Here is a 21,298-nt window from a genome sequence, read left to right on the forward strand (position 1 = left end):
CCCCGGGTGGGGGTGGTTGGCGGCCTTCCCTGACCCCGACCCCGCCGGCGCCGCGCTGCCGCCAGCCCGGCCGGCCCCGGCGGAGCGACCACCGCAGGAGGTCCCCGCCGCGGGGGGAGAGCTGCGGGCCCCCCTTCCCGGCGAGGAGGGGGATGCAGCCCCCGGCCCCGCCGCGCATCCCCCGCGCTGCTGGGGGAGGAGCCGCCCGCGCCGCTCCAGCCCCTTCCCGCGGCGGGGGCCGGGGCTCCCCCCGCCGCCGCGCCGCGCGGAGGGGCCGGCGGAGAGCCGCGGAAGTGCACTTGCTGCAGCCATTTCCTGCTCTTTGTGCGGGCGGCGCGGAGCATCCCGCGGAGCATCCCGCGGAGCATCCCGCGGCGCGGAGCATCGCGCCCGCCGAGCGCAGGTGAGCGGGCGGGGGTGGGCGCGGGGCTGCGCGGGGGCTGCGCGGCTTCACCCCCTCCCTTCCTTTCTTCCTTCCTTCCTTCCTCCCCCCTCGCCGCCGAGCGCGGTGCCCCCGCCGCCCCGGGAGCGCGGAGCGGGGGCGGCGGGCGGGGGGCAGCGGCGGGGCAGGTGCCGCCGCCCCGGGAGCGGAGGGCGGGCGGGCGGCCCGGCCGGGCCGGGATGTGCGGGATGTATCCCACAATCCCTAGAGCTACCTGCGGCGCTCAGCCTGCCCGCAGCCGCGGCAAAGCGCCGGGGAAAAAATAGCGCAAATCCCCCCCTCTTCCCCCCCGCCCATGCCGGCCCCGCGCCCCCAGGACGTGGGAAGGGGCCGAGCCCCCGGGCCCGCGGGCGCTGCAGGCCCCGCCGTGGCAGCGGGAGCCCGAGCCGGGGTGGCGGCGATGCTTGGCGCGGGGAGAACGGGGCGCGGAGGGGATGGCGATGATGATGATGATGATGATGATGATGGAGGAGCGGCGGCGCGCAGCGCCGGGCTGGCGGCGGGGGGCGGCCCCGGCGGGGGCTCCGGCCAGCTCCCGGATCACCCGTGGCGTGGAAATATGGTGTTCCTGGGGGAGGAGGGGGATGGAGGCAGCGAGGGAGGCTGAGCCAGCGCTGGGAGAGATGGCTGGAGCGGCGCCCGCAGGTTCGGGCCGTGGCGCGGGTCGGAGCCCCGCAGCGTCGGTCCCCGCGCGTGGGGCCGGGCAGCGCTCCTTTGTGCTCAACTTTACACCCGAGACCGCTGGAAATGCCTCGTGCCAGCCGCGTCCCACCGGGCGGGGGTTCAAGGGATGGATTCCGCAGGAAATTTCCGTGGTTTGGAAGGACCGGGAAGGAACGAGGAGGAGGAGAAGAGGCGCACACTAAAGCCTCCCTGCGTGCCCGGGGCTGTTTTGGAGACGGGGGCAGGGTGGTGGTTGTGTGTGCTGTCAGAGGACACTGCCAGCAGCAGAGCGTGGCCCCCTCTGCCATCTGCCGCTTTCCACGGGGGGTTCCTGCCTGGGGGCTTTGGATCACAAAGATTTCAAAGAATTAGGCTGAGTCGCTAAAGCCTCTGCACCCCTCCTGTCCCGAGATACCGAAACAAAAATCACCCTCATGTTTTGCATGACGACAGTTGTCTGGGGTTAGTCACAGAGATGGGTGACGAGCCCAGTATTCTGGTGTCACAGCCATATAATTCTATGGTAATTCTCTGCAAAGGATAATTCTTTTCTCCTTTGTACAGTTAATTGTTATTAATGAAGCCTGGGAAATATGCAAAATCTTCCGTTTTCTGACCAGGGTCTCTTGAGCAAAGCAGAATATGCTGATTTCATTATAATAATTTTGTTAACAAACAATTATCATCCTTGCATGAAAAATAGGAAGATTGGTTTTGGAAGATGAATATCTGGTCAACTATTAACAATGCTGGCCTGTATGATTTGGTTTCCCAAGAAGTGCTTTAACTGTCAGCAGTGGGGCTGCCTGTAAACTTGCTCAAAATTTTTCAACTCTATTGGAAATATAACTTCATGTACCTTCCTCTTTCCTTGACCCTCTTTCTTCGGCACCAGAAAAAAATATGATTAAGTTATTCTAAAAGAAATAAATTCCAAAATAATTATGTTGCTGAAAGACAAGGATGGCACAAATGCCTGGAACTCAGCCCTAATGGAATGGCATAAAATGTAGACTGGAGATATAGCTTCAGGAGTCATGCAGTTTGGCTTCCTTTTTTAATAGGAAGGGTGATTTCATGGTTATTAGCATCTGTGTCTGTGTAGGGCAGAGGCCCAGCTCTGCCAGCCTCATTCTTCTTGGCTGTGCTTATTTGCTTCTATAAAGGACCTCCTGACTGTGGTGACAGTTGCAATTACAAGTAATTCTTAGAGCGTGAGAGAATGAGTTGATGACATGCATCCTAAAACACAGGGGGCTTCAATCCTGTGCATTTTAGACAAGGGTCAAACTAAACTTTTGCACCATGAAGTTATTCTGGACTAAAAATATGTTGGTGGCCAGAAGCATTTATCCTTCTGTTGCTGTGAGGCAGTGGGTACCAGGAACACTTTGCTCTTATGCACATAAGACTTCACTCTGCTTGGGCAGAGTTGGGACAGGACAGTTCATGCCCACTGATTAGATGCTATTTTTGGAGTAAGAGGGAGAAGCATTACCACAGGGGCAAAACTAAATTCTGTTACTTTCCCAGGTTACCCAAGGATTGGACATCAGAGCTGAAGAAGAATCCCAGATCTTCAGGAGGTGACCAGAAGGTTTGTCCTCCTCCTCTGCATTGCCATCTCCCCAGCAAAAGTCATTTTGCTCCTCATCTCACCCCAGGCTTGCAGGACATGGACTCTGTCTGGGCAATTCCCATTTTTCCTTGCCTCCTTTCTTGCTTTTGGTAGCTACTGCAGCTCCAGTGTGACTGCTGTAGGAGCAGGCAAGCTGAAAATCCAGAACAGCCCATGCCACTTCCCCAGAGCTCTCAGCTGTGCAGCTTTGGAGCTGAGCACACATGCATGCAACATATTCATTATGGCCTTGCTTTTAAAAGTCTTTCTTTGTTTCCCTAAGCTGCTTGAACAATAAAGTCGCCTCTGTGCTTCTTGCTGCAAAGAGAATGATATTGCACCAACACTTCTGGGCAAGCATTTTAGTGGGGAAGGTAGGATATGCCCTGCAACTTCAGATATCTGGGATGTCCGTCCTTACTCCTCAAAGCCTTACTATGTTGTCTGTAAAATCTGGCCCCCAAGCTGCTGCCAAAACAGTCACTGTGTCAGGAACTTTCCATTTCAGGGTGGTGGGGCCATGCCCTGTGCAGAGGCCCTGCCTGGCTGGCTCCCTGCAGTGCCTGGAAGCCCCAGTGCCTCTGGTATCATTTGGCTTTAGAAGGTGTATGAGATGGCCAGAGGGTTTGCAACTGAGATGTGGGAAAGCGACAGGAAGTTTCTGCAGCAGAGGAGGAGAAAGTGTGGGCAACACTGCACTCATTAGTACTGATGCTCATCAGCAGAAGGGATAATCAGCCCAATGGCAGCATCCCTGCCCTGGGATTCACTGGGGTGGAGCTGGTTTCTGCCAGACTCACCTTCAGTTTTGCCAAAACATGTAGGACCAGAGGGACTTTGGCCTCTCTGACCAGCAGTGGGATATGGAGGTGGCTCTTGGCAGCCTGTATGGCTGTATGTGAGTTCAGAGAGGCAGGATATGCTTCCTGCATGCAAGGGAAAGCCTCACCCCTCTGTGGATGTGTTATGACAGAAAAAAAGCCCTGTTTCTGCGCATGCTGCCGCGTTGCTCCCTGGATGGTGGGATCCCAGCCCCACGGCCACATGTGCCCAAACACTGACACCAAACCACTGCCTCCCAGTGCAGCTGCCCCTGCCCTGAAGCCCAGGTGGTGGATGGCAGTTAAAGCTTTTTGATGAGTGTCCCCGGGGATCCCTGACTTCCTTGGGCTGGAGCCGCTTGGCTGCTGACAGATCACCTGACAGCTGCCCCCCTTGTCGCTGGACAGAGGGGAGGAAGCTGGATTTGATGGGACAGCCCCCACGTGTTTGTGTAAGAACCTTTCTGCAGGAAGGCGAGGGAGAGTAGTGTGGGTCTGTGGTAGTGGGGCTTCACCTTCTGGCTCTCCCAGGCTGCCCCCGTGGTGGGGTGACACAGTGCAGTGCCCCTTGGACAGGAGAGAGCATCACTGATGCCTTCAGAGCCTTCCCCAGCCTTTGTGCAGTGCACAACCCCTCTAACTGCTGGATTCTTACACGTGGCAGGGGACCCCAACCAAGGACAGGCCCCCCCAGCCCTACAGCCACCCCAAGGAGCAGGCGAGGGGCCACAGTAGAGGCAGATGGCAGGTCACTCACAGCTGCTCCTCTGTGGATGATCTGGGGTGATGATCCAGGTCTGCTGGCTCTGGACCAGTAGCCCCTCTGTCACACGCTCCAGCTGTGAGGTTGCTGTCTGTGGCAATGTGCTACAGACACAAGACCCAGGGGAAGTCCTGGGTGACCACACTGTTCCCTGTAGCCTCCGTTGGTTTCCCTGTTGGACTTAAGAAAGTGTAGAGTGGAAATTAGAAGTCCCTGTAAAGACTCATGTATTAAACTCTCAAAATCTGTGTAGTTTTTCCATCTGCATCCAGATTCTTGCAGTGCTCAGCCATGGCAAAGCATGGGGTGGGCTGGTGGCTGATTGCACCGCTCGCTCACAATGCCTCGATGCTTCCTTTTCTATTCATGCATTTCCACATGCTGCCTCTCTTCCTCTGTTTGACTGTGAGATCTTTAGGGCAGGGACTAACTTGGCCTCACAGGTCTGTGTGCTGCCTGGCACAGCAGGACCCTGATGCTGTATCTGGGACTCTGTTTCCTGGTATGGCCCAAACAGCAGCAGTAATTTTGTCCCTTGAGTTGCTGAGCTCTTTGGGTGTCACGGGGTTATTGAGGAGATGTCTTTGATTACAGTAAACTGCCTTGCACAAATGGTCTTAGAATTGAACTTACAGAGAGAAATGGAGAATGAGCCCAAACAAACAGCCACAGCCCTCAAAGCTATAAAATGGAAAGTTTTGCCTTCTCTGGCCTGAAGTGTGTAATGCAGCATGAGTGAGTAGCAGGGGTGTTGTTCAGGATCCCAGTGGTGCGTCCAGAGGTGCTGGAGGGTGGTGGTGGAGCAGGGTGGGTGGCTCCGTGGGGCTGGGCGAGCTGAGCCGCCGGCTGATGGGGAGCAGCACAGGGTGCCTGCAGGCAGGCAGGGAGGAAGCTACAGAAACGTAATGTCTGGTTTTGACAGTTGCTACAATTTGTAACAGGAAACCATTTTAGCAAAGAGGGGTGAAGAAGGAAACAGAAATTTGAGTGTGGAGGGAAAAAAGCTGCTTGAGATTTTGTTTTCTTCCAGGCAGTTATTTAATGATGTTTCAGCTGCGGGCACAACCAAACCGGTTTCTCAGCTGCCTGCTACCTTGGGGAGGCATTTGTGGAGGTGGAATGGGTTTTACCAGGCTCATACATATTCCTGCAGTCCATACATGCAGGCAGCAATGATGATGAGGCACAGCAGCAGACTCATCCCTCTTGTCACCCAACATGAAACCACTCCAGTACTGCACACAGAGTGCATCCCTCTTGGCAGTGGACCTTGCTGGGTCTGTGTGTGTCCATCTATGGATGTCCCAAAGACATTGTCCTTCTGTACTCCCAGTGCTGGAAATGAAGAGCAAACTTATACTCTTGGAAACAGTGACTCAACTGGTGGGGAAAAAAACCCTAAGGGATTTGTAGCAGATAATTGGCTGAGTATGGGCACCCATAGAGCTGCTGTTGTGAGCAAAGGAGCTGGTGTGGTTGTACTCAAGAAGGGAGGTTATGCTGCTGTTGTATCTGGCTCTTGTGCAGTCACTGCTGGAGCCTTGTGTCCTGCTACTGTGTCTGCACTTCAGCAAGAGCTGCAAAAGCTTAGAGAAAAGCCAAAGAGATGATTAAAGGATTGGAAAACATGCTATGTAACAAGACAGGCGAAGAGCTTGGTCCGCTTGCCTGAGCCAAAGTGAAGGTTGCAGGGTATTTTATTGAACTGTGTGAGTATCTTGATGGGAACTTTCATAACAGAGAGCTCTGCTGTCCTGCAGATGAGAGTGATGAGACTCAGAAGGCTCACATTTGAAACTAGACAGGCTCTGAATGAGGAAAGAAGCACTGAGGGGGTGATTTGCTAATTGAATGACATGTCAATATTTAAAGTATTCTCTCTCTGCAAATGTTTAAATGCAGTGGGGTGTTTTTCTAGGAGACACAGGCTCTAGGTCGGGCACAGCTATTGCAGAGGATTAGGCATTAACCAGGGAAGCCCTGTGGCTGTGATTACACAAGTGCTGAGCCTGGGTGACAGTGCACTTACAGCCAAGGTGAGTAGCAGAGGAGACGAGGGACATAGAGGTTTGTCCTGTGGTTCCCAGTGGGGCGCCTGCCTGGGGTGAGCGCCAGGGAGCTTTCAGAAATGTTTCCCTTTGATTTTATTTTGTGTGCAGCTGGCACTGTTGGCGGCTCCAGGGTGGGCTGGGAGTGACAGGGGATTTCCGCGTCTGTGGTAAAAGCAGGGAAATTCTATTTTACAGCAACTTCTTTTTTGGCTGCTTGCAGTGCCCCAGCCTGCCTGCACAGCACTCTTTCCCGTTCACCTTTGGGAGTGCAGTTGGTTGTTTACAGTTTCCAGCACCGTTCATGTGTGTGAGAAGCAGAGCATGTGAGTGTCAGCATCTGTCATGCTGCTTCAGGAGATATTCTTGATAGCACCACTTTGCATTTTGGAGGTTTCACTTGGGGCTACTAAAGCTGCACTGCAACACCCAACTGTTTTCTGTCTCAGGTAGTTTTGCATAGAGTTAGGAGAGAAGTGCCTGGGTGGGCAGTTGTGTTCCTCTTATTCTGCATTCCTACTCTGCAGCTGAATTGTAGAAGGAGAGATGACATAGAGATGTAGGTTAAATACACAAAGAGAGGAAAATGAGATAAACTGGGATTTTATCCCCTGCAGTGCCAGCCAGTTGTGGGGCTGGTTTTGTCCTTCGGAACTTTCCCACTCAGTCTTCTGCCTGCTGACTGGTTGTCTTGTCCAGCTATCACCCTCTCTTTTACTTTGGATTTAGTGTGGAAACTGAACATCCAGAACCATGACGACTCACGTCACGCTAGAGGATGCCTTGTCCAACGTGGACTTGCTGGAGGAGCTGCCTCTGCCAGACCAGCAGCCATGCATCGAACCACCTCCCTCCTCCATCATGTACCAGGTACTTCAGCCCCCTGGGGCAGCGGGGAGGGAGGGTTGTTCCCGTAGCTCATGCAAAGCACGGGGCACATGGTGCTGTGAGAACTAGCTGAAAACATCCTGGGTTCATCATGTGTAAGGAAGTGTTCAGAACAGATCTAGCCACAAATCTGTTCCCAAGGACTTTAAAAGGAAAACACCAGAGACTGGTGAAAGGGATTTTTAAGGCTGAGCAAAAATGAGGACCAGAGTGCATGAATGGGTAGGAAGCAGGAGATAAGATTTGTGATAACAGCAGAAAGTTCTCGGCAATGTTTTTTAGTGCACATATTTCTGTGCTTCCTTTTTATGATAGTGCTTGCATCTAAGCAGGGCGAGATCAAAGTTCTGCCTGACTTTTTGCTACTAGCACAGCTGGAGCTGCTGGTCGGGGGAGCTGCTGGCATGCAAGGGAGGGCAGCTGCTAGAATCATTTCTCTGCCCTGAACAACCTCAGATTTAGCTGCAGCTGCACTGACCAAGCAAAGCTTGGCGTGAGCCCAGGGCACAGCTCAACCTCCTGCTTTTGGTTACACAGTGGGATGCCTTGGCTGCTTGGCCAGCCACCACACCCTGCCCTATAGCACACACCCAGGGTTAAATATAATAGGGGGTTACTTTCTCCATCCTGCCACTCCTGAATTCATGGCTTACCCGTGGCAGTGTATAAATACACTGGTACCGTGATTGCTATGCCTTGTAGGCAGGGGTCTGGAATTACAGTATCTCTTTCAGCAGCTCAGACCCTGTGCTCATTCCAGAGCTTTAGTATCTTTATAGGTTATCAGACCCAAAGGCTGTTCTGGGCTGCTCAAATTTCAGCTCTCCCTGGAAAATCTTGATACCATTTTTTGCTTATTTCTTCTTTCAATAAATGTTTAGCCTTTGCCAGCATGTGTCCCATGGGGGGCTCAGGGTCCAGCCTTATGGCACAGCCTCCTTTCAGGACCACGAGTGTGTGCACACAGCTTGGCCTAAAAACCTGCTCTAAACTGGGTATGGAGATGTTGGCCAAGCCTGTTTCCTCATCATACTCCATTTGTATATAGCCCTCTCCCCTGCTAGCCAGAAATGCCTATGCAGACTCAGCTTTTTTTGTCACGTTAGTCACACATGAAGTCCTGGAGGCATTAAGAAGAGTAGCCCTGTGGCCTTAGGTCTGTGCTCCCGGCTTTCCTACTCAGGAAATCAGTTATTGAGGTGAGCGTGGTCACTGCAGTGCTAATGCCATTGCAAGGAACACTCTGGGTGCTTGGGACTTCTGTCTGCCCTGCCCTGTAGCAGATACCATCAGCCAGTGAGCGGAGAGCGTGTGAACTGCACTCTTGTGTGAACTGCACTCCTGTGAACGGGCACTCGGTGCAGAGAGGCTGAGGAGCTGCTTTTCCATCCCCCACCTTCCAGTGCACTTTCTTGCTCCCCTGTCCCAACCCAAAGCAGTATTGCAGCTTCCAAAGCAACTATTCATCCCAAAAAGGTTTGTGCTTGCAAGAGCAACAGTAGCACTGATAATAGCACCTGCATGAGTGCTGACTTTTATACTGTTTTCCAGGCACTCATTCCCTGCCTTTTCAGTGTATTTATCCTTTGCAGTTTCAGCTGACAGGATGTGGTCTTTCCCTAGCAGCCAGGGCACAAACAGATATTAATGAGGCTGCATCTGTCTTTGAGATACTAGGCTAAAATCCTTAGAATAATTGCTGTAGGTTTGGTCCATGGTGTGGCTGCAATAAAGTTTGGCTTGATTTTACAAGGGTTTGTCAGTCTTAACTGCCATATTTCCACACATATAACCTGCAGGATTTCCTCTAATGAACATGTGTGATTCAGAAGCACCTCAGGGTGTATATATGAACCTATTTCAGACCTAGAGGTGCAGCACCTAAATTGTTCATAGGCTATTCCCATTCCCCAAGACCCCTAATGATTGTGCTTTTTGCCAACACATTTCACGTTAGACGTATCAGGTGAGCAAACAACTAACTGTATTTTAATCCCCATCTTGACCACAGGCTAATTTTGACACAAACTTTGAAGACAGAAATGCCTTTGTGACCGGCATTGCCAGGTACATCGAGCAGGCGACGGTGCACTCCAGCATGGTGAGTCCCTCGGGCACTGCCCCAGTGGTGCTGAGCCTGCAGTGCCTGCCCTGCCCCACCAACGCCTCTCTGTGTTTCAGAATGAGATGCTGGAAGAAGGCCACGAGTACGCTGTGATGCTCTACACGTGGAGGAGCTGCTCACGAGCCATCCCTCAGGTACTCAAGCCCTTCCCAGACAGGGATGTTCCCAGAGCATCTAGTTAGTTTTGTCTTGAGCATGGGTTAGTTTGGAGTGGAGACAGAAGACGAAAAAAAGCAAAGAAAACTAAAGGAGATAAGTTAAAAAAAGAAAGACCACTGACTCTCCAAATTGTCTCCTCCCCACCAAAGTCTCAGCCACTGGGTTGAGTGGTCTGAACCACTCAGCCACTACTCATCAGCTGGTAGCTGTTTCAGAAGCAGGTCTGTACTACTGCCCTAGTAAAGGGCATCTGCTCTGCACCCTCGTGCATATGAGAGCTCCATCCCTCACAGCTCCTAGCAGTGCTTCTCACCTCAAACACACTCCCCACCAGCTGACTGCCTTACATACATTTCCTGGTTTCATGAGCCCCTCCCTGCCCCATGAAGTGGTTGCACCTGAAGTCCCACAGGACCAGCTTGTTTGTCTTACAGCTCCTAACAGAACTCAGCACAGCTCTGGTCCAGCACAGTGCATGGGATAGTGCTGTGTTTTGTCACTTGGGTCTTTATCCATGTCTCTCTCTGGAGAACAGGTAGGCTTTGCTTTAATTCAAAGCAATTTTCTTATCAGTGCACCACCTGAATATTCTTCTCTCTCACGTTGTGAGGAGATCAAGTTTGCGTCAGGCAAAGGCAGTTTTTGGAAGTTGAGAGTAAAATCATCTGGTTTATATGACACTTTCTTCATACCTTTGTATGGTGTCATGCAATTATAATGGTATCAAGAACTACAGCTTCAATTAAAAATTTTCCCAGTGCCAAGTGAGACTCTTGTGTTGTGTGAAGAAGGGAGCCCAGGCAGGCTGGGATGAGAAGAGCAGGTCCTTTCAATATGTGGCAGTCTCAGGCTCTCCCAGACTGGTATAGAGCAGATGGGGCAGCTGGGGCAAGTTTCAGTATCCCAGTCTGCTGCACAGATTCTGGGGTGCTCTCTCTGCTCCCACAGCAGCCCCTTAAAATTGTTGAAGTTGTGCAAGGATGAATGAAGGAGCACTTCAGTATGCCAGAAACATTTCCCCAAAGGCTCTTTTTTTTTTTTCTGCTGATACTTATGAGGATCCTGATCTCCCCATGTTTTTAATCATTGTCCTCCTCTACTGCTCGTTATTCTTCAATTATTCTGTAGTCCTTCACTCTCCAACCTGGATTTTGATGGCTTCATCCTGCAAACACCTACAGACATGAGTAAGGTTGCCCACATGGCTCACTGATCGTGATTCAGCTCAGTCTCCTGCAATGTGAACATGTGCTGGATCCCTGCAAAAATGCCAACTGACACGTGCTGGGATGGGTGCTCTGCCCTTCCACTAACCCTACAGATAAAAGGCTTTGTGGCTTTTCCATGGAGCCAGGGAAAAACATTTCCATGTGGTAATGTTTGTGATTCCCCAGGAAAGGTCAAACCTCAATTCCCCTTGTGTTGTACTCTGCTGATGGTCTCATGAGACCCAGCAATGGGGAGATTTCTGCTGCTGACTGGGTACTTGCTTATCTCCCATTTGTTTTGTTATGCTGTGCTGCTATTGCCTCTCATGGCTGTGCCAATGGAAGGCAGGCTGTGGTTCAGCTGATGGCAAGACAGTGCTACAGATCATCTGTTTTAATGTCCTCCCTGCAACATTTGTGCCTCTCTGAGCAGCTTGTAGGGTCCCTCCCCTCGTCACCCCCTCAGGACCTCAGGCAGTTCCACGTGTGATGGAGGGACAGACAACTCCAGAGCAGAGGCTCATTTACAGATTCACCAGATTTATCTTGGAATGACTCCTGCACTTTGCCATGGGGCACATGGCCAGGAGGGTTCTGTGCTCAGCCCACCAGCCTGGCTACTCTCCCTGTGCTACATAAGAACAGTGGTTTTACACGTGAAGGACAGAGCCTACACCTAAAGGTGCACCACACCTCCCTCCCATGAGCTGCTTCCTCATGGCCATGGTGTGATTCTTGGGACTGTCCTGTGCAGGGCCAGGAGTTGGACTTTGATGATCTTTGTGGGTCCCTTCCAACTCAGCATGTTCTGTGATTTTGTGTTTCTGTGATACTGCCTAACTGCAGTGCGGAACAGGGCAGGGACATTGGATTGCCCACTACAGAGAGGGCAAGGCTACTTTGGCATCTTCCCCCATGTAAAGCTGGCTGACGTGTCCCCCCGTGCCCTGTGCATCAGCTGCTGAAAGTGCACCAGAGCTGTCAGCCCCATCACAGCCTTGTGTGAGCAACAGCTGCAAACAGAACCAGAGGAGGACAGCAGGATGCATTCCCCTGCACAGCTGGGGGTTTCCCTAAAAGTTTGGTAATGACTCCAAGTAACTGTTGGAAGTGAGATGGATGACAACTGAGTAAGTCCTTAAATTTAGCTTCCCAGGATTCCAATGATGGTGACTTAATTCATTGCTGTGAGCCACAGACAAGCCCAGTGATCTTTAACGGGTCAGCAACAGAACCAGAATAATCCCAGTGAGGCCATAGCAGAGCTGTAGCCTGGTGCCCTGTGTGCCCAGGGGACTTTGCAACACAGAGTCTCAGATAACTTTATGATACAACATTCCCACACTGTGCAGCAAGTCCAGACTCCATACTGCCTGTGTTCTATCCCAGACAAATGCATTAGGAGACATATTTTCCTCAGAATGTCTTTTTAGAATGCATGATGAGAATTTAGTGTCTGAAATAGCCCCTTCTACTTTCACGTATTGCCATGAGAACCACCTCCCTCTTGGGTCCCTCCGTTGTCCTCAGGTGGGACTCAGTGTGAAATAAGGAGAAGATGGTGGCTTCTGTGGTCCATGGCAGGGTTAGAAGCTGATGCTGACATGGATGATTTTCTTTGCAATGCAGGTGAAATGTAATGAACAGCCAAACCGAGTGGAGATTTATGAGAAGACGGTGGAAGTCCTGGAGCCAGAAGTCACCAAGCTTATGAAGTTCATGTATTTTCAGGTAAGTGGTCAAGGAGAGAGGCAGAAATAATCTCTTACTTTGGCGTTAACATCCTAAGCAGGGCTGTGCTATCCTTGCCTGCCAGGACAGCTTGGAAAACCCCCCAAGCCCCTGACAGGTCTCTTCCTTGCAGCCATGTGAGCAGATACCTGAGACCTGTCTGAAGGAAAATCTGTGTGTCCCTTGATCAGCCCCAAAATCCTCTGTACAAGTCAGGAAAGAGCACACCTCAGCCCTTCAAGTTCATGGAGGCCCAGAGCCCCCACTGTGTGGAGCTGATGGGTGGCACAGGCTACTGTTTCTCTGGGTTGCTGGCCGATGTGAAGAGCTGATTCTTTCCCAGCACCAGCACATATTGCTCTTCTGCTTGTCTCTCTGAAGCAAAGCCAGGAAGAGCTGAGGGCTGGTGGTGCAGGTGGTGCCTGGGGTGGGATACAGCCTTGCAGCTGGACACCTTCCTGCTCTGCCAGGAGGAACAAGGATGTGTTCACAGCTCCTGAGCTCAGGGGCAGCTGGCAAAGAGCACCACAGCTTAAATTTAGCAGTTGCTACACCTGAGGCATTTGACAATATAATACACTTAGACACCAATAGAGCAATGAGGATGTGGCAATCACAGAGCTGCTGTGGGCTCCAGGGGCCTCTCCCCATCACCACCTGCATTGTAACGGGCCACAGCTGAGTTTCATCATCATTTTTAGGTTTTATGTCCTGTGAGGTCTTTGTGTCCCACATAAAAACTGAAGCCTGGTTTTGCAGAACACGCCACACTCACGAGCACTGAGGATGTTTGTCGGCAGTGGTGTGTAACGCTGCTCCGTTTCATGGGGACAGTGGAGAGGGACCCTGACCTCCATCCTCAGCCAGAAAATGCTTTTTTTAAAGGAAGAAGCTGGTGGTGGGTGGAGTGGGGTCCCAATGGTGGTGTGATGACCCTGCATGAGCACTGCAGGGATGACCCTGTCCCCCTGCCCCCCAGCGCAAGGCGATCGAGCGGTTCTGCAGTGAGGTGAAGCGCCTGTGCCACGCTGAGCGGAGGAAGGACTTCGTCTCCGAGGCCTATCTCCTCACTCTGGGCAAGTTCATTAACATGTTCGCTGTCCTGGATGAGCTGAAGAACATGAAGTGCAGCGTCAAAAATGACCATTCTGCCTACAAAAGGTGAGAGGGGCCAAAGCAGCGGGAATGGGGATGGGACTGCACCTGGTCTGCACGGGGAGTGCCTGGGCAGACAGGTGAACTTGAGGAGGCTGGAGCTTGGGTTTCTGTGCTCTCCCAGGCTCTCTTTGCTAGTTTAGGCGAATCTCTGCCCTCTTGTGTTTTGATTCCCTCTTGGTAAATAGAACTGTGCTGCAGTGGGGTTTGAGGCTGCAGCTCAGACAGGGGAGGTGGGTGGTGACAGTCTCACGCTGGCTGAGTGATCCTTGCTGATGTTGGATTTCTCCCCTTCCAGAGCTGCCCAGTTTCTGCGGAAGATGGCAGACCCCCAGTCCATCCAGGAGTCTCAGAACCTCTCCATGTTCCTGGCAAACCACAACCGCATCACACAGGCAGGTCCCTTTTCTCTGAACTGCTGAACCTTTCTGTGAGTAGAGAAAAGGAATGATCTCGTCGAGGCTGACAGCACTTCAGACCAGACTGTCACAGTAGCTGTTGAGTCACTGCCACTGACTTTAATGGTATTTTGGTCAGGCTGTGTAATTCTAGCAATATCTCCTTCTCATGCATCATCTTGGGTGGCTTTGATGGTCTCTATGTCAAGACAAAGATGAAGGTCTGAAAGATGTAAGAAGAGGGGGAGGAGGAGGTTCTGCCAGAACTCCAGAAAATCCATCCCTTGTGGCTGCATGGGGACTTCAGCTCAGACCCCATGGCCTCCACACTTCACAGGCCCTATAGTTTCTGCTAATTAGGTACAATATTGTACAGAAACAGGAGAGTCAGAAAGTTGCTTCTGAGTCACCTTCCTTTGCATCTCACTGTGTGATGTTTGGCTGTTGTGATCAGTCTGAAGGGGAGAGCTGTCCTGCAGAGGAAGGTTATTCCTTCTGGGTGGTACTATGAAGTCAGTCTTCTGCCAGTAACTTAAGAAAAGCATATAGAAGAGGTTTATCATTCTACTTTTAATCCTTCAAATATGTTTCCTCCCTGGTTGCTGCTTTTCTTCAGCCCATGCCACTAATGTGGCTTCTGTTGATGTTTCAGTGTCTGCACCAACAACTAGAGGTTATCCCTGGCTATGAGGAATTGCTGGCTGATATTGTCAACATCTGTGTGGATTATTATGAAAACAAGATGTATCTTACTCCAAGTGAAAAGCACATGCTCTTGAAGGTAAGGTTTAACCATGCTTGTGAGGCTGAGTACTTTCATGGTTTTACTGTTGTTTTAGTAAAGTGAAATTCAGGACAATGTTTCTTTTCAATTTCTTAATTTTTTGCTCCTTTGGGTTTACATGCATCCCTCCTCTGCAGAGCCAGTGTTCTCTGGTCACACAAGTTGCTCCGTGGGCAGCAGCAGAACTGCTTTGCTTCCTCCTCTTTCTGATTCCTTTCTGATTCCTGTTACTTTGTCTTTTCTGTGATACCTCAGTCCTCCCATTTCACCTCTTTGTAGCTGAACAGACTGGTTGGGGCCATGGGTCAGAGATGTTCCACCCCCGTGCTCCAAAGTGACGTCTCTGCTGGGCAGTGCCATGGGCTGCTTCTGTTACTCCTGTAACTTGAACCTTCTCCCACCATTTCTCTGCTGTCCTTTCTGGTCTTTTCCCATATTCCCATATAAAAATTCCTTCCTCTTTCCTTTTCCTCTGCTCTTCCCCATCTCCATCTCTCTTGTTTTCCCACAATCCTTCCCAAGGTTTTTCTGTTGTACATGGATGTGCAGGATCATGGGCCTGACCTGGGTAACTGTAAAGGACATTCTAACATTACCACCAACTTTGTAACCCAGAATTTTCTTCTTGGTGCCCATTCCCTGCAGAAGGCAGGTCCTTCCAGGTTTGTTTTCCTGACTGTAAAGAGCCCTCAAGATGAAGATGCCAAAGTATGTGCTTGTTTGGTGTATTTGTCCTTGCTGTCAGTCAGTTTTTGGCAATGATTGCAGTCACTATTACCATAAAAACTTCATTACCATGGTGTGAGTCAGCTCAGGTTCTTTGAAGGATAATGTGGGTAGTTTGACTATCTGTAATGATTTTTACTGAATTAATGGGGGGAAAAAAATCAATCCAGGAGAGTATTTTAAATGTTTATATTTTTCTCTGAGTGTAAATGTTTGGCTTTGGGTGGAGAAGATTTCTGGGCTGTTGTTATGTGGGAGAGAGAAGGAACAAATTGCCAAAGGAAGCACCATGTTTTCGCACAGAAAACAGAAGCAATTTATTTTTTGTCCTCAGCCTACCATGTGCATCCTTGAAGATATGTGCATGTTTTAGACAGTCTCCTCAGGAGTGTCAGGTGGCACAGGAGCCTGAAATGGTCTTTCCTCATGCCAAGTGGTGGAAAACTGTCTTTGACTTGTGCTGCTGACTTCATGCTAATGAAACCTTGCCTTTCCATCTTCTCCAGGTGATGGGGTTTGGCCTGTATCTCATGGATGGGAATGTCAGCAACATTTACAAGTTGGATGCCAAGAAGAGAATCAACCTTAGCAAAATAGACAAATTCTTCAAGGTCAGTGACCTGTCTGGGTGAGGCTGGAGGTTATTGCAGACCAATGGATTAGCGACCTGTACCACTGCACATGCTGCCAGCAAAAAATAAACCACAGGAATCATTTACAGGTCCAAAAACCCCCAAAGGGTTAAGGAATTATCTGGACCAAAGTCTGAGGAATGGAATTGCTGTGACCAGCCATGGACACAGAGTTGCAGCATGGGCCATGCCAGCCCTCAGTGCCAGCAAGGCCGTGGATGGGTGAGCAGTGCCTGGAGCTGGCTCTGCTCCCCTGGTGCTGGAGCTGAGGAGCTGCTGCTGAAGCTCTGCCTGCTTCCTGCCAAGGGACTGAGGAGGGGGAGGGTGTGGGGGCTGTTTGGTGGGTGAGGGAAGGATGTGCCAGACCGACATCACTTCTATCTCTCTGCACATTTCTGAGGCAGGTTTGCAGTCTCTGTGATTTCAGGCCACCAGCAAACCTGGCTGGTTTGGTGAGGTCTGTGCAGGTGATGGTTGTGCTTCTCTTTCCCTCTGCACACTGCTGAGCTGAGGGACAGAGAACACAGCTGACGAACCAACGTGTGATCTGGCAGTTTTATTTCATGTATAAAAAGTTCTCACTGTAGAACAGAAAAAGCTTTTTGGGGAGCTTGTGTCAGCTGGGACTTGGAGGTGCTCAGTTTGATCCTCAGAAGGGTCACCCAGTGGTTTGATGAACCATTTTTGTCTTATCTGAGAAGTGGGTTTTGGGGAAGGGCTCATGAAAACCGGATGCTCCCAGTGGCAGGGTGGGAAGCAGTCACACAACCTGCCTCTGCCAAAGCACATGTGAGACTGAGTCCACTCATGGGCTGGTCTGCAGCTGGAGGCCAGGCTGCATTGCCCTGGGGCCACTCAGCACAAGAAAGGTTTGGGATAACCCTGTGGCTACCTGCCAAAATCTGGTGTGTGTAAGCCCCTGGCCACCCATGACAGAGATTGGGGCTGAGAGCCTGCACAGCACCCCAGGGAAAGTGATGCCTCTTTTCCAGTGCTTCTGCACACAGGGTGGATCCAGGAGGCATTTTGGGTTTGGGGCAGGTGAGCTCTAGGAGGCACAGTGGCATCTGGCAAGGGAAGAATGTGTTGGCAGCAAAGAATAACGGTCCAGCAGGAGAACAGCAGAATAATTTCCCAGACAGAGCAATTAGTTTTCTTTGAGCAGTCCTTCCAGAGTCCTTTTGCCTTCACTGTATTAATCTTTCTCCTGAGATGGAAAGATTATTTTCTCTTACCAGCATTTGCTCCACATCAGGGAAAATGAGAAGATGATAATTTGGGGAGGGCACAGAGTGCTCCTTCCCCATCAGTCTTTCAGCACAGTGGATTCTCTCTCCTGCTTTACCCAAAGATCAGATGAGGAATCTGAAAGAAGGGATTGGTTGTGGTGTTGGATAGAGGATGCTTCCCTGCTTATTGCCCGGAGGTTGTTTATAGATGGTGTGCTGGGTCTGTGCAGGGGAGGGAACAGGTGAGCCCAGGTACCTGGTTTCATGAAAGGTTTGTGTGCCAGCTGCTGCATCCTTGCCCTGAGCAAGTGGGGACCTATTGACCCCAATTTGCACCATCTCCTGGAGACAGCCCTGAGAGCAAGGGGCCACAAACACCATAACCTCATGGATGGGGCAGTAATGAGGTGGTCAAATACCCTCCAGTCACTGGGCAGACTGCTGAGGACTGCAGCTCTGCAGAGGTGATTTATCATGCCTTTCCTCAGAGTCTTCAGGGTTTTCCCTAGGTCAGCTTTGCTAATTCAACTAAATCTCAGTTTAAATCAAGCCTTCAGTGTAATCTGTAGAGTTTGGTCATCTTGGTGCATTCAAACAGATTTGCTCTTTGTTGCAAAATGCTGTGGGCCATCAGAGAACCAGGTAAAATATTTTCCATTGCATGGAATAACTTTCTCCTTTATAGCTTTTTTTTCCATTTGCACTTCTCCAGCATCTGCTGTGGTCTCACCTAATCAGTTAAGTACCACTCCAGACTATCAGATCTCAATAAGGAAAGACCAACTACTCCTCTTACTACATCTGCTTATTGCCTTCTGATTAAATTTCTAGTGGATTGACCAGGAATTTGAGTAGTGAAAATGAACTACCCCTTCATTTAAACCTTTTATGGAAGTGCTACTGGGAATTCCTGATGGCAGCATTACACACCCTCCACACAACTCACCCTGAGAAGAGAACCGTGTGATAATAGGACAGGGAATTTGCCATCATCTTTCCTGAATTTTGGGGCAAGGCTTTTCTAGCTGGGTGAAGTCGAAGCTTCATATTTTATTGATGAAATGTTGGTAGCTGTTGTTTGAATTTTGTTTGCAGCTGAAAGCTTAGTGAAGCAGGGACCTGTTTGAGCTTGAGGTACGTTCAGTGCGCTTTGAATTTATTTCCCGTCCAAATCCTCCTGAGATGTAAAGGGCAAGTAAAGCCATGTTATACTGCCTGTGTCTTTCTCTTTATGGAGAAGTTTCAAGACACATCACAAGCATCCACAGTGCTAAAGTACATTCTGAGTGCCTGGGCAAAGTTGCCACATCCATGGGTGTCCAAAATACAATGTGCTGGCTTTTCATCCCTCTCTTCTCTTGGAGGATTATGCTGGGAGACAATAAGCTCTGCTCAGGAATGTGCTTCTCTCTTTTTGTTGTAAGAAGAGCCTATCCTCTGTCTGGTTACAGCACTGAACTGTTCTGGCCATTACCAGCCTGGTATCAGCGAGCCCAGGGCTCCAGAGCACTCACAGGGAATGGTTTTCCTCACAGAGAAAGCCTTGTGATCGTTTTCAGTCTCTTACTAGGTGGGAAATGACCCTGGGCCCAGGTTTGCACCTTGCTTTAAACAGCCTGACACTTAGACACTTTCCAAAGCTTTGGAGATGCAGGATGCCTTTCCATAGTCCCTTGTGTTGCGCTGGGGCCAGGCTCGCTCTCTCTGCCATGTTTCAACCATCTTTTGTTTTCTTTTCCAGCAGCTGCAGGTGGTTCCTTTATTCGGCGATATGCAGATAGAACTGGCCAGATACATTAAGACCAGTGCTCACTATGAGGAGAACAAATCCAAGTGAGTGCCTGCCATAATGTCTCTCGGCTTCTGTGTGTGTCCTGAGAGCCGTGGGAGCTGCAGCTCTGTGGTGTGCGTGAGGTCTGTGCACGGGTACCCGTGTGTGTCCCTGTGAGGTGTGAGTGCCAGCTCTGTGTGCTCGTGTGTCCCTGTCCCTGCATGGGAAGATGTCCTCACCAGCCCTGAGTGCTTGTGTGTGCAGCCAGCTCCGAACCCATGTGTAACCATCCCCCTGGGAGCAGGCAGGGGAGCGGGCATGCCTGTACCTCTGTGCCCACTGGAGAGGGCTGGGAGGGAGCTGGGTGGCCACTAGTGAGGCAGGAGGAAGGAAAGGCATCTGGTGCACGGATCGGGGCAGTGCTGAGTGCTTGTGAGGTGTGTGAGTGCGAGCAGCGTGTCCCTGCTCTGGAGAGATTTTAATCCACATTTTGCATCTCACGGACAAAATCCTCCAGAGCATGAACACAGCAGTGGATCTCTGCAGTAGCCAGGGCGTCTCCTCTAGCTCAGGCAGGTTTCATGAAGAAGGACAGCAGGAATGAGGATTGAGCCGAGGGGCTCAGATGAACTGGAAACAACTGGACGTGGCACTTAGTGCTGTGGTTTAGTTGACAGGTGGCGATCAGTGAAAGGTTGGACTCGATGATCTTAGAGGTCTTTTCCAACCTAAGTGATTCTGTGATTCCAAATATTGTGCAAGAAGGGCAGAAATGGAGTCTGTGGAGAGCTCAGGAGTAGCATGGCAGTGTAAAGCACTGCTTCCCAGCCTGGGCTCACAGGCAGTTTGCTGCTCCTGTCAGATGAATTCACAGACGTTGTTTCAGTCACACCAGGCATGTGCAAGGCTCCACTTGTCTTTGTAGCTTTGCATCACGCTGAGGTATTGCTAGAAGAATCGGTGTTAGGTTTGGATATCCTTGGAATGGGAGTTGCAACTGCACATAAGCAAAGCCCGTCTGAGCTGTGTCTGGCTGTAGTGGCTCGTGGCAGCCTGGCTTTCATCCGGCTGTGGCCTTTCATGGGACTGTATTGCATGGAAGTCAGATTTCTCCGGTGTCTGTGAGAAACAGTGAGGCTGGACTGTCTCTTCAGCAGGACAGGAACTAACCTGCAGTCTCATCGCTTCTGTTTGCTTGTCCCCTTCCACCCCGGAGGGTCTGGCTTCTCTGCCCACCAGGAGCAGCCCTCCCTTGCCCCCACAAAGGCAGGTTGAAAAGTGCCGATTAATTGTTCAGGAGAGATTTGAAAATAACATGGCAAAACGTCCTGAACAAAAGGTTTTCAATTCAAATTGAAAAAAAAAAAAAAAAGACAAAAAAAATTATTCCGCATAACGTAAATTTAAAGAATATTTTTTAAAATTCAGAAGAGAAAAATCGTTAAAAATTTTGCAACTTTTTATCTCAAATCATTCAGAAAGCACATTTCAACGAAACATGTGTCAGCAGCATTCCTCATTTTCTCATCTCAAAACCAAGGTAGCTCGCGGGCTGTTTACCTGTTCACGATTTTAATGTCTGTCTTGAAATCTGTCTTACCAGGTCTGTGTGCCGTACCTTACTAACCAGTGTTTCTTCCTCACTCACTTTCCCAGCAAATTGCATGGGACTCCCAACACTAATTCTGCCAAGGTGGTTCCATATAATCCCCATTTCTTACTAATATTGTTTTTGTCACTTTCTTTCCCTCCTTGTCTCCATGAAAGTGGAATTAATTGGTGTTTTTCCTGCATGGCGCTTTGTCTCTGCACTGTGGACTAGGTTGTGTGTGGCAGGGAGGGCTGGTGCAGCCCTGGCCATTCCTGCTAACCTGCCGATTGTCCGGTGGGGAGCACAGGACATGGAAACGGGTAAGAGTCGAACGATGGGGCTGTGGGAGGATGGATTTCACCAGGGATGACGTGGCCCAGCACCTCCAGGACCTTCTACCACCACAAATTCTGTCAACAAGTGCAGTTACCTGTAGGGATATGTCTTCATGTCTATGTCCATATCAGAGGCAGGTTTCTCACCTTCCTTTGGTATGGCCAGTCTAGATTGGAGAACATGACTATCTGTCATAAGATGGGCAATTAT

General features: G+C 50.5%; 1 protein-coding gene across 6 annotated transcripts in view; it reads left to right on the plus strand.

The window, feature by feature from the left end:
• Positions 1 to 288: 288 nt before the first annotated feature.
• The window catches only part of CYFIP2 (cytoplasmic FMR1 interacting protein 2), a 54,023-nt gene continuing 33,013 nt past the window's right edge, over positions 289 to 21,298 (plus strand). For 2 of the 6 annotated variants that reach the window (XM_017828173.1, XM_017828178.1), the window contains exons 1-11: positions 289 to 403; positions 2,639 to 2,702; positions 7,085 to 7,225; positions 9,255 to 9,344; positions 9,425 to 9,502; positions 12,365 to 12,466; positions 13,446 to 13,627; positions 13,920 to 14,016; positions 14,672 to 14,800; positions 16,036 to 16,140; positions 19,132 to 19,223. In XM_017828173.1, coding sequence (XP_017683662.1) covers positions 7,109 to 7,225; positions 9,255 to 9,344; positions 9,425 to 9,502; positions 12,365 to 12,466; positions 13,446 to 13,627; positions 13,920 to 14,016; positions 14,672 to 14,800; positions 16,036 to 16,140; positions 19,132 to 19,223 — 992 coding nt within the window. In that variant the 5' untranslated portion in view covers positions 289 to 403; positions 2,639 to 2,702; positions 7,085 to 7,108. Of the gene's footprint in view, positions 404 to 2,638; positions 2,703 to 6,391; positions 6,412 to 6,576; positions 6,682 to 7,084; positions 7,226 to 9,254; positions 9,345 to 9,424; positions 9,503 to 12,364; positions 12,467 to 13,445; positions 13,628 to 13,919; positions 14,017 to 14,671; positions 14,801 to 16,035; positions 16,141 to 19,131; positions 19,224 to 21,298 lie in introns of those variants that run through there. The other 4 variants (XM_017828177.1, XM_017828175.1, XM_017828176.1 and 1 more) reach the window with 4 other exon arrangements.

Source organism: Lepidothrix coronata, unplaced genomic scaffold (assembly GCF_001604755.1).
Source record: "Lepidothrix coronata isolate B3197 unplaced genomic scaffold, Lepidothrix_coronata-1.0 Scaffold146, whole genome shotgun sequence".
NCBI lineage: Eukaryota > Metazoa > Chordata > Aves > Passeriformes > Pipridae > Lepidothrix > Lepidothrix coronata.